At 37.0% G+C, this 15,408-nt stretch overlaps 1 protein-coding gene across 1 annotated transcript in view; it reads left to right on the top strand.

The window, feature by feature from the left end:
• The first annotated feature begins 744 nt into the window (after nucleotides 1-744).
• heph (polypyrimidine tract-binding protein 1 heph) overlaps nucleotides 745-15,408 on the top strand; it is a 209,848-nt gene continuing 195,184 nt past the window's right edge. Inside the window, exon 1 of the mRNA XM_090407996.1 lies at nucleotides 745-1,093. Within this exon, the coding sequence (XP_090264122.1) occupies nucleotides 1,086-1,093 (8 nt within the window). The 5' untranslated portion in view covers nucleotides 745-1,085. The remainder of the gene's footprint in view (nucleotides 1,094-15,408) is intronic.

Genomic DNA, 15,408 nt, shown 5'->3' with positions numbered 1-15,408 from the left:
TTAAAATGTACATTGGACTCGTTTAAGGTTATACATACTATTTTAATTCGCGAGTGTTTCTTTAAAATTGGCATTGCTTTGTTTGTATTAATTTTAGGCAGGGCATTATCACCAAGACATTTCCTGAAAAAAAGATTGGCATCATTTGTTTTGAATCCATTTATTCATTTGTTTTTTAAAGCTTTATTTACTTTTCTTAATAAAGACTCTACACACCTTTTATATATGTTTAGAATTATTCAACCTTATTATAATATAAAAAGTGTCACAATGGGAACTTTTTTGTATGTGCACGTTGCAGCATAATTTATATTTTGTGTCAATTACCATAAGTAATATTATTAATAAGTAAAATCAACAAATAAAAACTATTGATTGGCTGCTCAAAAAAACAAACAAAAAAGATATGAGTAATTTTACTCACACGCTGCTGATATTCATTTCCAACAAGGCATTTCTTATAATAATAATAATAACTGTTATTATTATCAGATTATGATTAAAAAAAAAAAAACAAGAGTAATGTAATATCGACAATGTGTCTTAAATTTTCGTAACCACATGCAGATTATTAAATATAAGTAATATGACATTGCTTACAATTAATAATTATTTCGAAAAAATAATAACCACAGATTTTATATTTTTTTTATTATAATTATTTATATATATAATAAAGAAGTTTTGAATGGAAACGATGGCGCTACTTAAACCTTGAGTGGATTTCATTCTCTTCCGCAAGGTAGATCTATATCTACCTTACTGTTCCGGCGGTTATTCAAATAGCTGTGTTATAATAATTATCTGTAATTCAGGGTTGGTTTTCTCTGTCAAACTTCGAATTCATGTAGCCTTTTGCTGTATTGCAAATATTAGCACAAGTTTGTCAATCGTAAGATTCATTTTGAGTCAGATTCCTTTGTTCTCTAACTTAAGTATTCATCTGAAGTATTTTGTTTGGAGCGCGCCATATTGGAACAAAGGCAAAAACCACTTGCTGCATGTGGCGAGGTTGAGAGTCGAACCTGTGAGTTTGTTAATAAGCAGACGCAGTAGTAGTAATCCTCTGAGGTAATTTTTAGACGATGAACGGGTAAGGAATTTTTTGATAGAATTACCAATACTTTATTCTACTGTTAGTGTTTATAGTTTTACAAATGTTTGGCGTTTTGATGTATGCTTATGGAAGGTGAACTAGTTAGGCTTAAGGAATATATTTGATATCTGCATAGTAAACTAGAGCTATTTGTGACTGCTCGTTGACCAAGGTTAGATAGCTAGCATAATTACATTAAAAAGATTTCGTGTTGTAATTGTTACAATGGTTTATTTTTTAATTATGTGCTAGCTGACTAGAATTATAAAAACGTATTCTCTTGTAACTGCAGTGTTTACTGATATCACAATAAGGTTTATGTAAAATCATACGGAACATGACCGGTACCATTAAAATTCGTTAAAGAGATCTAATCTGATAGAATGATCAGCGAGAGGCGAGTTTGCTTTCATTGATCATTATAAACCAGTATTTTTGAATTCACTTTCAATTACTGTTGACTGATAGCTAGAGTTGAAAATCGCATCGAAATTGTTTATTGCCATGTTCCCATAGAAAACGTTTAACAGTATTACTATTGGATATAGTGAAAGTTGTATATATACCTCACCATTGTTATTTTTCGTTCTTCTCAATGTAGTGTTTTCCCAGTTTAGTATTTATTAATTCGCTGATAGTCAAAGTAACTGAAGTAGTTGACACAAGTGCAGTATAATGTATGAGAGGTCTAGTAAAGATAAAAATTGCAAAATCTTAAAAGCATACTTCATGCTGAAAATTCAGTACAGTATGTCACAGGATGCTTTATCTGCAGTCACAATAAGTGTGTTCACTTTCATATTAAGTTCGTTGCCACATTCCTTCCTTTTCTAGGTGAAAACAGTAAAAGGTCTTCTGGTCAAAAAAAAAAAAAAAAAAAAAGCCATCCTTTCTAAACAAGCTAGTTTAGAAAATGTTTGCTACCAAAAGAGAATTTATTTTGTTCATTATTAAGAGGAAGAAATTTTAACAGTGATTGCAAGCAGTTTTTGTTGTGGTTAACTAAACTAATGGATAAATTAAAAGTATTGAATCATAAATGTCAAAAACTGGTCTGTTTCATTATCATAGCCTAAGCCAAGAGCTTGAAGAATTACCCATAATTAGCTTAACTGGAAGCTAATGTAAATGTAAATTAGGCCATAAAAAAGGCATGTGGGAGGGGGAACTAAATGCTAGATACAGTTGTACTCAGAAACATTCTGTAAATAAAATTGTGAATTAAGCTTAGCTTAAGAATTAACTGCATTTCTTCTATACTACTGAAATGTGTACTATCTGGCCTGTTCCTGTCATCTCAAGTATTATATTCAGTTGTTCATTCATCCCAGTGCACAGAAGCAAGCATATATCCAGTCAATTCCAAAAAAGGGAGATTAGTCTGCCATCCAACCAGTAGTGCACTCAGGATTTAATCTTTGGGGGTGGAGGGGGGGGGGCTGAGTTGAGTGGATGATTTTAGAATACACACTATGCATCACATACGACTCATGACTGAGCATTTGCAATAATTACTAATTCATAAGGAGTATAGAAATAGAAGACACGACACAACAAATAAAAAAAAAAGTGAATTTTAATTAGGAAAATAGTTTTGGAAAAATTTCTAGTTCTTTCTTTCTTTTTTCTTTGGGGGGTGGGGGAAGGCCCCCTTGCCCTCCTCTGGGTGTGCCACTACATTCAACCATGGGCAATTACCAACACAATTCTCTCCAGAATAATGGAGAAAGTCATCAGCAGTCATCTTCTTCAATAACTTAGGCTTACATTAAATCATGACCACTAGTATTGATTCTGCCATTTGAGATCCATGCCATTGTCCATTAGCCTTCATTGGGATGAAAAGAACTTAGTCGTCTTCAGTGCTACCATTGCAACTTTACTTGGCTTACCTACCCATTACCTTTAGTAATATGAAAATTACCAGATAGGATCGTATTCCACTCATTGTGACTATTCGCCTTCATCTTCTCCTAGAATAAACACATCACATCATTAGCTTCACCAGCCTCTGAAGAACTAGGCATTCTTTTCTGCAGGAGATGTTACTTTTCATCCAACTACTGATTCTACAAATCTGAAATATACCCATCCTCTGAATACTGTTTGTTAGTTTGTGGTTGTGCATCAGAAACAAAAAAATTCTTGTGTTCAGAGGAAAGCAATTTGGCTGATAAATAATCCCCATCTCACTTCAATCACAGTCTTACAGATACTGTTTCAGTTTTTTTTTTTGCTACGAGTACTTTCATGGCCACTGTTCCACTGAACTGGCAAAAATTATTGCTCTGCTCTCTGTTGGCCTTGTTAAAGCAAACAGCAGCAGTTGCTCAACATTCCTTTTCACTGCAACTGTATGCACCAAACCTGTTTCTCTTCCTCCTTTATCTATTTACCATTGTGCTTTGTAACAGCCTTCCATGTGTAGTATTTCCCTACAAACTTCAATTCTTCAAGAAAAGATCAAATTTCTTTCCTGTCTCTCACCTGTATCCCACACAGCACTAATGTGTTGTACGTTCTAACTCATATATGGGATTGATTATATATAAAAATAATCCTTGTGCTACTGGTTGTTTTGAAATCCATGCCATGTAAGCTAGCTTGGGTGATCAAGTAGATAGTATTTCTTTGTAGATAACTTTCATTGCCCAGTGGAGTCTCTATTGATCAGTTGATATTGAAATATCCTTTGGAAAGACCTGTGTTTGAATCCTATCCAGCATGAAGAGAACATTTATCAGGGCTTTTCAGTTGCAGATGAATTAACCAGTCTCATAAGGAGGTGGGAGTTTTTCTTTCTATTGCAGGTTTTTCATCCTGCTCAACAGGCAAACCAGCCAGATGAACACATGCAATTTATACATATGATATATTGACCTTATACCCTTGTGACTCTTTCTTTGACCATAATCCCAAATAATAATAATTCATCACCCATTGAAACTCCACCACTTTGCTTACTGGAGGCATGAAGTGGCTTGCTGACATTTGGTCTTTAGAGAAAGAACTCTGAGTTCTATCATCTATTTCTCGCATGCACTGCAGGTGAAGCCCATATGTCAGTACACCAGGAATGGGCACACCTCCAAGCAAAAGTAAAGCAGCAAAATGGTTCTGCAGTCTGACTGACCCTAATAGTAACAAATCCAGAGACTTCCCAACCAATTGTGGAGAGGAGTCAGTATGATGGTATACTGGAGGAATGACTCATATGGACAGGAAGCAGAGTTCGTTCCCTTAATGTAGATAATAAGTTGGAAAGTCTTTTGCCTTCCATTGTGCCCTTACTCTTTAACTTGGACAGTGACCGCCTTACTCTGTTTTCTTTAAAACAGAGTAAGGCGGTCACTTCATCTTCAAGTTTAACAACTTCTACCCACTGTTCTTTGGAACAGCCTCCCCTCACTCTTTCCTCATAGACTACAACCTGTGCAAGAAACTAATTGATTTCTTCTCATTCTTACTAATATTTGGCACTTGTGCTATAGGTTCATGTGTGGTCTGATCAAAACCCAGTACGTTTGATTTCTGCTAAAAGCAATGTGTAGGTGTGTACCACTAAACAGCATGATTCTTTCAAGTCATTCTTCCATCATGGCAATGTTTCTGCTATTTTCAGCATTTTGCATATATTTCCATGGACTGTGTCTGATCAAAATGCAGTGAGTTTGATTTCTGTTAAAATCTATGTGTGGGTCTGTCTATAGGCAGCTGATTTTGTTGCATGATGTGAGATCACCACCTTCCCTATTGGGAACTTGCAGACAGGTGGCTTGAGACTTCTTAAGCCCCTTGTTTCATCAGAAGTTAACATTCTAATGTCAGCTTACCCAAAAATGTGCTATCGGCTTCTTTTGTAAGCAGAATTCTTAAAAAAAAAAAAAAAAAAAAAAAAAAAAAAAATGTCAGTGAAGTCTTGCACTTTCTGTTAATACTTGAGGAATTCAAGACTGAATTCCTTGCTGCAAGTGGCATGTGCATTGACTGGCCTATATTTTGCTTTAAAATGGTAATCTCATCCATAAGAAGTTCAGCACATAGTACATTAATACCATGGATGGGCAAAAAAATGGGGGAAAGAAGGTACTTGATAATATTGCATTTGTAAACTTGTAGATTATACTCCATAAAATACAAGAGAGGACTGTTGCAAAGGAGAGGAGAAGAAAGAATGAATGAAAAGTGCAAGAAAATCTTTTTTTTTTTTTTTTCCTGACTTTGGAGTTGAACTGTGAAAGGATATATAATTGTTGCATGTGTCTTAACAGATTTAGAAGAGTTGGGAAATTGTCAGTATCAGTTTTGAACAGTCCATGGAAATATGTAGAAAGCTGCAAACAGCAGAAACATTGCCATTATGGAAGAGTGACTTGAAAGAGAATTATACCATATCATATGTATACTATATGTATCTCTTGTCCAGTAAATTTTTGACACATCCATCGTAATCCTCGGAGAATACTGCATCAACCCAATTTTGAATCCTATCCCTTTATCAATCTTGCATCTTAATTACCCTTCCCATCACATAGATTAGCCTATCCTATCATTCCCGTTGTGAAGTGGAACAGTGTCTTCTTTCCATTCCTTTGAGACTCCTTATTATGAGACTATTCAACAGGTCTTCCAAGAGTGCTGGTAACTCTTGGAATGTTCCTCTAAAATGCATGGTAATGTGTGAAGACTAAGTAACCTGTCATGGTTACTTAATTCTTCATACTTCTTGCTCACTTGCCATCAGTCTCTCCTTTATATTCTTCTGCACTCAAACTCCAAATTGCAGAATATATATTAATGGAATAGCAGAGAATAAAAAGGCAACAATGGAACAAGAGTTGACTCTGAAGCACCCACCTTCAATTGGAATGTCCTCAAGATCTTGGTATCTGTTTTACACACAATTCTCCTGATCTTTCTGGTGAAAAATCAGATCATTAAATGTTGAGTGGAATGGTAGAACACTTACTAAAATCATCTGTAAAAGAATTAAAGAAAAGTAGAAAGCCAGAAGATTTTTTTTATTTTTTTACTCTGTAGGTAATGATACAAATGTGCTATTTGAGTGTACAAGTATCAGGGTTGCACAAAAGTTACAGTCAGTCACTTTGGGAGGAGATCACAAAGCATGATTGCCATTTGGATGTGATTCAGTCCTAGCTTTTAACCCTTTCAACTTCAGTATTTAATGTATTGATAGTTTGCAGCTTCTTTGGATCTGGTATAAACAGAAAAGGAAGATGAGAATTTTTATGAAAGCCAGTTGCAGTATGCCCAATTCTTGTGTTGTACATCCAATAAGCATTACTTCAGTGATATGTTCCCTCCAGATGTTTGGAATGCTAAGTGGATTTGTGTGTTCTCTGCTTCGTGATCCTAACATCTGGAGAGAACATATCACTGAAGTAATACTTATTGATATGGAAACATTTCCCTGTTCCTTGAAGATTTTAATTTTAACAAGCCACAGGCAATATAGATCATTCCACATAAAGATCCAAATGAGAAGACAATTATTAGATTGTTTGTGGCCTAGAGAATTCTGATAATCTAATATTTATGTCTTTTCATGTGGATTAACATACCAGAGAAGACATGATTGATAGCAACTGTGTCTGTATGTTAATCCACATGAAAAGACATAAATGTTAGATTATCAGAATTCTCTAGGCCACAAACATAATCTAATATTTGTCTTCTCATTTGGATCTTTATGTGGAATGATCTATATTGCCTGTGGCATGTTAAAATTAAAATCTTCAAAGAATATGAGCTCACTATTAACAAAGTTGGAATGGAGAAAATCTAGACAGTAAATGAATTTGGTTGAATGGGGTAGAGAGACTATTTAGCCCCAAATCACAGATTCTAAGTTGGAAATACATTTACATGATGTATCAGTGTGAACATATGCATAGATACCACATTTGACATGGAAAATATGATTGGTAAAGCTGAAGTGAGTAGTGCTTGAAGCTGAAATTTGTGTTTGTTAGCAAAAGTGTGTGGTTTTTTTTTGCAGACAAGGTGAAAATGAACATTGAAGTTGGTACCATTGACTCCTCATGGTTGTTTAAGTTGAGATGAAATTGGGAGAGACATGAAATAATAGATTCCCTACCAAACTGGTGAACACACCAGAGTTTCCCCAACTCCTGCACATTTCCAGCATACCACTAATTGGATTTCCTTCATGCATGCCTGGCAGCAAGATTATTCCTTAGCTGACCCCCCTCTCCAGAAGTCTTCTAAAGCAGTGCTTCCCAAACTTCTGGATGTCAGGGCCCCCTTTGCAAAAATTAAAATATTTCACGGTCCCCCTCGAAAAAAATCGTAATAGATATATTATTATAATATTTATTGTATTTATATTCAATACAAAACATACACAGCGAATATTGCAAAAATCAAATGCATATATTACATTTTTTGCCTCTTACCATTTGGTTCTGAAGACGATGCGGGCTGTTCTGGTAAAATATGAAATACTGTCCTTTTTTTTTTTTTTTTGAGTCTGTTTCTGCTTCTTCTGATTGTTCGCGGGAATTTTTTTTTATTTTTTATCAGCCACTTATCCATCTCAGGGTTAAATTTTTTAACGTAGAATAGGTCAAATAATATCACCACTTACCGATACTGGCACACCACAGACTGATAACATGAAATTAGTGAATATTACCTGAATAAGGGAATCTCCGGACCAGGAACATTTTTCTCTTTTGTGACTTTCGGTTGAATTTTATTGCTGCCTTGGGAAATCGAACTTGCACACATCTAACAATAGTTTTTAGTTAGATACTGTGTTTGCCCATGCAACATATGGTTTTGCTTGAGTCTATATATACAGCATAGTTTCTGTATGAGGGGACATGTGATTCATTAATTAGTGTTTTTATCCCAGTTGTCTCTAATTGCACTATTTGTTGAGAAATATATTACACAGACTGCTCATACCTTATTCACTGAAATAATAAAAGTACTTGTTTTTATTGCCTCTGCAGTATAGTGGATGTTAGGGAAGGGTGTTGTTTACCACTGCAAGCGAGTTACTATCTCCCCACATGAACTTGTTTAAGCTTTTTTTCATGTGTGAAGTATATGCGAAACTTTTATTGGTAACAGAAAACTAGCTGGGATAACAGTGATAATATAAAACGAGTTTTGATATGTATATAAAGTCAATATCAACAGTTCCTGATTACGAACGCCTGATGAAAGGGACAGGAAGATTTGGAGCTTCCCTGGAGAGCATTCGAAGTAAATACAATTAACCACTGTTTTGAAATGAAACATATGAATAAGCAATATTTACTAATATTCATTAAGCGCCGAAATACGCAGGAAGCAAAGTTTGTGAACCAACACCGATGTGTGAATTTTTCCATTAAAATATAAAAAATAACAAAAAAGAAATAAGTAATAAAAGTTAAATACGTTTCTTTTAAAATAAAAAAATCTACTTAGTCTTAAAACATTTTAAATTTGTTTTCATTATTTCACGGCCCCCCTCAACAAAACCTACGGCCCCCAAGGGGGCCGCGGCCCACAGTTTGGGAAGCGCTGTTCTAAAGCATTGTTGTTATGTTCAGCCAGGTATATTACCTAATTTAAAGATGCCAACTACATACCTGAAAGGATGTGTGCCTTGCATTATGGAATATTAAGGAAATTAATATGAAATCATTAGCCTCCCTATACAAGTGGCCTAGTTGTGAAGATACTTCATGTGCAAACTTTGTTTACACTTTTATAAAGGATTAAACAAGACTAATTTCTTGGCATCTTTAATTTACAACAAACTGAAAAAACTTTCATTGGTATACTACATAGCAACCAGTCTGTAGAGCAATACCTCTAAAGTTGTACTGTACCATTGAAAAGAAAAAAAGTTTTTGGCTCCCTGTCTAGTGAAATTCTGAAAATGTCACTCTAATTGTATGGCATGGTTGAAGAAATGGGGTGGGGGAATAAACTCCAAACATGGTTTTGGACACTTCAAGCATCTAATAAGTAAATGTGGTATTCACTATGCACATTACCCTTAGTGATGCTGACAAACCTCTGGTATCACAGAAGTTTGTCTTTTTCTGTAAGTTGTGTTGGCACTGTGCCTCCACACCTGCCTACTTAAGACAGCTTTTTCCAGTGTTGCACTACCAGGTGTACTATGAGTTGCCCTGGTGTTGCACTATCCAGGTATTTGCTTACGCTTGGACTCACCAAACTTTATATAGTTTCTATATTCGGCATGAAACTCTTTGAGTTTCTTACTCAGCTATGAAACAATATGGGATGTAATATCCCTTAATTTAAATAATTTCTCCATTATGATATCTTATGCCTATTGGCTGAACAATATATATCCAGAGCTACTTATGGACTTGCATACACTGTTGCTGCAGACCATCAGGATCTGCCTGAAGTTTGGTGTATACTCCACATTGTGGTGACCTGAACATCTGTTCCATTGGTTTGAATTCTGTGGTTTAGCCTTAGATATTGCATTCAAGCAACCTATTTGACTCTGAGAAGATGTCCCCCCCCCCAACCCTCCTTAGGCTCAAGTTGAGTTTGCTTACTCAGAAAATTCTGTTCTTTTTATTATGCATTTTTCCCCAAGCTTCATTCAGCATGAAAGTGAAAAATTGATCTTTACTGTTTTATGTGAAATAATTGTGTGCATGCTACTTATGGACTTGTCTACACGATAGAGTATGCCGGTTAGCTAGTTGATGCAGACCATCAGGACCTCACTAAAGTTTGGTGTATACTCCACATTGTTAGTGATCATCTGTTCCATTCATTTGAATTCTGTGGTTTAGCCCTAAACTACTGAAATGTTTGGAATAGTTTGGATGTGAGGCTTTAAGCATTTGTTCACTCATTGCCTTAAACTTATCGATACATCCCCACTGTTTTTCAGTGGGGCAAGGTTATTTAATGAGGTTTATTGCTTTTGGTCTAAAAGTCTTGGAAATATCACTTCTTTACTTTAGATAATACTCAAATCCTAACAGTTAAATTTCTCTCTTTAAGCTGACTTGCACCTCTATTCTAGCATAAACTTCTCAACGTAGCTTCTTCAGCCTCGAAATTAGGTATATACTTCTGCTCAAGACACCTACAATTGCTGATGCTGTGCCACAATTTTAAATGTGAATCAGATTTGGAAATTGAAAAATATCTGTCTGGACCAAAAGACTGTCTGTTTTCTAGAGGTTTTATCAGAATATAAAAGATAAGAAAACATGAAAGGCATAGAGTAAGGTGTTTTTGGACATGATTAGAGAACAAAAACATTCTTTCTTCAATTCTAGATTTGAGTGGCCCATAATGCCATTCATTATTATTAAGTAACACCTCCAGGGAATACAAAGACTCATTGAGGGAGGACATCTACTCTACAACTTTCCATCTCCACTAACCGCAACTACGAGGTGGTATCCAAAAGTTTCGAGACTAGTTTTGTAACACTCCAACAGATGGCAGCACAAGGCTGCAGTCACAGGGAGCACCGACCATCATGTCAGTGTGCCAAAAGACATCCTCCTGTGTACATCGGAAGCTGTGCAACTGGTGCTATTCTGACCACATGCATTACCACGTCTGCGATTTCATCATGGACAGCAAGTTGGAACAAAGAGTGCATGTGAAATTCTGCATGGAACTGGGCAAATCTGCCACAGATACGTTATGATTTAGCAAGTTTACAGCAAATGCTGCAATGAGTCGTTCGAGGTGTTTTGAGTGGCATGTGCACTGGAAGAGGACGAGCTCAACGCCCAAAAATGTCGAAACCATTTGGCAACTTGTGTATGAGGATTGTACGGAACAGTCCAGGCAATTGTTATGTGATCTGAACATGCAGTGTGTTGCTGCCAAGTTTGTCCCCAGGCTGCTGACCCAGCAGCAGAAGGAACACCGCATCGAAGTCTGCCAAGAACTCCATCAGCGTGCTGTGGATGACCTGTCCTTCATTTCGAGGATCATTACTGGTGACGAAACTTGGGTGTGTGGGCACGACCCTGGATGAGCCCATCATCTCCATGAAGGAAAAAGGCGAGGCAGGTCTGCAGCTCGACCAAGTGCATGCTCATTGTCTTTTTCGACATTTCTCGGCATTATGCATAGAGAATTCGTCCCAGGGGCCAGACCGCCAATAGTGAGTTCTACTGCCAGGTTTTAAGTCATCTGAGGGAAGACATTCGACAAAAGCGACCAGATCTGTGGTGCATGAAAAACTGGATGCTCCAAGACGACGTTGCACCCTGTCACCGAGCTCTCCTCACACGTGAGTTTCTTGCTGGAAACAACATGATCTCACTTCTGCACCCATCCTACTTGCCAGATTTGGCTCCTTCTTCCCGAAGATGAAGATCCTCAAAGGTCGCCGTTTTGACACCATTGCGGAGATCCAGCGCTAATCGCAGAAGGTGTTTGACACGCTTCGAAAAGAAGACTTCTAGGACACATTCCAGAAGTGACAGGAATGCTGGGAGCACTGTATTGCTATACAAGGGGACTATTTTGAAGGTGATAGTGTGTAAAGGTAGATAAATAAAGTTATTTCTTAAATAGAGCTAGTCTCGAAACATTTTGATACCACCTCGTACTTTCATCATCTACTGCCGACCACAACCACTAGTATTTTCACAGACAATCACAAACATCCATGCCTATGGTGGGATTCGAACCCACAGCCTTTTGGCTGGAGAGCGAATACACTAACAACTCTGCCAACCAGACTGGCTCATAGTGGCATTATACCTCTCTTGACCGTTTGTGGAGATATTTGGACCCAAAACTAATACAGAGAACATGTCATTGCATATATCTTCGGCATTATAAATTAAAGATGCTAAGAAATTATTCTTAGTTTCATCCTTTATCCAAGTATAAGCAAACACAGTTTACACTTGAAGTAACTTAATGACTTAGCTACTTGTGTATAGTGTTCACACTGCATGTTGCAGTTTTTGATATAAGTGCATGTATAGTTGTTGAAAGTCGTCATTTGGTTAGAGCAAATTGTACTTGCCAAGAAATTAGATTCTTGTTTAATCCTTTATCCAAGTGCTAGCGAAGTTTGTGTGAAGTATCTTCGCAACTAGGATGCTTGTATGTACATGCTGATGACTTCCCATCAGTTGCTTTAGTATCCCATAATGCAAAGTACACCTTGGATGTGCATAATGCTAAGCATTAAGGGAGGATCACTGCCCAGACCAGTTTTGAAATTTGAGATATCAGAGATAGTTGTAGAAAGTATTTTTGCTTGGTTACAGAGTAAATTCTACTTAATCAGAAATGTATTCTTGTATACATGAAACAAATTTTGCACATCTTCACGATGTATAAGGCAATTAATGTGAAGTCATCACCCTCCATATACAAGTAGCCTAGTTGTGAAGATACTTCATGGCATGGTTTGTATGCCTTGTGAAGTATCTTCAAATACTCGCATCCATGGCATTAAACACCAACATAAATGTTGTAATAGGTTTCATGGTATGGTAAGAACACAGATGGTTAAGAAAATAACTATTTATTAACTTAAAAGCTAATATTTCGCTAAATTTTCTTAACCATCTGTGTTCTTATCATACTGTGAAACCTATTACAACATGTCTGATGAACACATAAGCCTATCCACGCATACCAACATAAATGACATTCACCATCACTTAGTCATTCAGTCCAGACCTCTTACTCCTGATAAAAATACATTGCATTCCACTCTGCTGCTGTGTGCCTTCAGTGTCCAAATCTCACAAAGGCACCTGTGCCTATTTGAGATCAGATATGCCACAGATTGGCTAATTTAGAATTCTCTGTTTTTGGTCTCCTCTGGCTCAAGCTTTCCTTGATCCCATTTAATAATATTCATCTGCTGATTTCTGTTCTCCAAATTAACTACTCAGACCGCTTCACATTCCTCTACATGAAACTTGACCATCCAAAATCCAGTGGACCTGACTCAAACCTAACTCTGGGTCTCTTTTTAATCAGTTCTCCCACATACACCATAGGGGTTGCCTTCCCTTCTGGCAACTCAGACTACCATTTTGTGCATGTCTTCTCTCTCATAGAACATTCTCAAACCACTATTGACCTTGCATCCTCTGGCACGTTAAAGGTGCTCAATGGCATGCCTAGAACTACTAGTTCTCCTTTCCATAGTCTTGCTTCAGCTCATTGAAACCTAACACCTGCTCCGAACAAGTCACAGAAATGATCCTCATTGGTATGAAGGCATTTATCTCTTATTTTGCTTGAAATAATTTTCTTTCCAAGCCCTGATTCAACAGAAGGTGTATTACAGCAGTCAAAGGTAAACATTCAGCTTACTTCAGATGACTCATCAAGAACTCCAGCCTCATACTCTGTCTATATCAAAGCATGCAACAAATTCAAGAGCAGATCCAAATCCAGTTTCATAAAGACCAACAGAAGAAAACTTGCCTCCTGTCCAAATGAAAACCATGCCTTCTGGTCTTTGCTGAGGCCATTGGACCCAACTTCTGCTCTAACTTATGTCTGCCTCCCCTTATCTCATCCTGATGGCACTACTCTTACTTTACCCAAATATAAAGCTGACCTCTTAGCATCGTTCACTTCTTCAAATCCCTGCATTGATGACCAGAGAAATCACTGCTTACCATACTGGAATTGAAACATTGTATGCCTTCTATAGTTTTTCAACCAAAAGACAGAAAATGACTAAACTTTGACACAAAAAAGTCTCCTGGTTCTGATGGCACCTCTCAGTTGGTTCTCAAACATTGTGCTCCAGAGATAACACCTCTCCTGTATTGTTTACAATGTATTATACAGAGCTGGTACTTATCCCAACATGTGGAAGCAATCTCATATCCAGTCTGTTCCAAAAAAGGGGAGGAATAGAAGTCTACCATCAAACTATGACCAGATGCCATCTTCTCAGTTCTCAAATAATGGAGAAAGTCATCAGTAGTGAACTTCTCCACTATCAATAAAGGCCTATCAATTAATCAGTGACCACAAGTATGGATTCCACCATTCAAGATCCACTGCTAACCTATTAGCTTATATCACCCACCACTCAGTGTGTACAATGGAAAGGTTCGGCAAAACTTCAGAGTGGTGGGTTGCTGCAAGTGGGAAGAAGATGATTCATGTGATGATTATCTGTGAAAAAAGATAAGTTGGAAGTATTTAGTGAAAATTTAGTCATGGTTTTTGCATCCTTATATTTGAGTACTTGTTTGAATAATTGTAAGGGTGCTGCATTTAATTTTCTGATTTTCAAAGGTTTAATATTTGTACTGTGTTATGGCGCCAGTGTGCAAAACAATGTCATAAAAAATTATAAATAAATAATAATTGTTATTTTATATATATATATATATACAGGGTGTTCGGGATAAATTTGACAGTTTCGTAAGGAAAAAGAAAATCTTCTTTGTATCTATTAAATTTAATGAATTGACAAAAAAACATTACAGGCAGAGTTAATTACAATACTGTCAACAAGATTTACTCAAAATAACCATTAGCATCGATCACAGCTTCAATTCTGCTTCGGAACCTCGAACAAGCTGATGCTACAGTCTCCCTGGGAAGGGCCGCAAAAACTGTTTTAATTTTATCCATTAACTGGGCTTTTGTATTACTGGAAGTGCGATTGGTGTCTTTTTCAACTGCGCCCCATACAAAATAATCCATGGGGTTAAGGTCTGGGGAGTTTGGAGGCCAAACATTTGGACTGGTGAAGTCGTAGAAATTTTCAGACAACCATTTCAGACAACCATACGGCCTACCATTGGCTACCCTTGTTATCCAGGGCTTGACTACAGTTAGCAACTCCACGAACAAAGCCCGAATTCCAATGCCAGGGTTCTTCAACACCTGTTCCTGCAGATTTGCGAGGAATTCTGCTGTACGAACGCAATCAGATCGTCTGCTAGGGATCTTTCTTCTTGCTACATCCTCGTAGTCACCATTGCAAGTCTCTAGTTCATTCCTGATTGTTTTTACTGTATTCAGGGAGCATTGGGCAGCAGTCGTAATATCCTTATTTTGATGGCGGGCACGAATCATCATGATACAAGTTATTCTCTTCCATGATTCAGGTGGGTTCCAGCTATCCATCCTTTCTGACATCTTGTATATGAATGAAGAAGGGTCCAAACTTTTAAATGAAGAGAAGTGTGTGTTAATACATGTAACTTACGGAAAAATATAATTAATTATAAATATGTCAAATTTATCCCGAACACCCTGTATATACTGGCCTGGTTAGCCAACTGGTCATTATCTCCAGCTAGCAGGCT

The sequence above is a fragment of the Typopeltis vanoorti genome, chromosome 18 (genome assembly GCF_054136105.1).
Source record: "Typopeltis vanoorti isolate ZY-2024b chromosome 18, IOZ_Tvanoo_1.0, whole genome shotgun sequence".
NCBI classification, from domain to species: Eukaryota; Metazoa; Arthropoda; class Arachnida; order Uropygi; family Thelyphonidae; genus Typopeltis; species Typopeltis vanoorti.
Note: the sequence above shows the minus strand (reverse complement) of the source record. Positions and strands in the feature narration are given on the sequence as shown.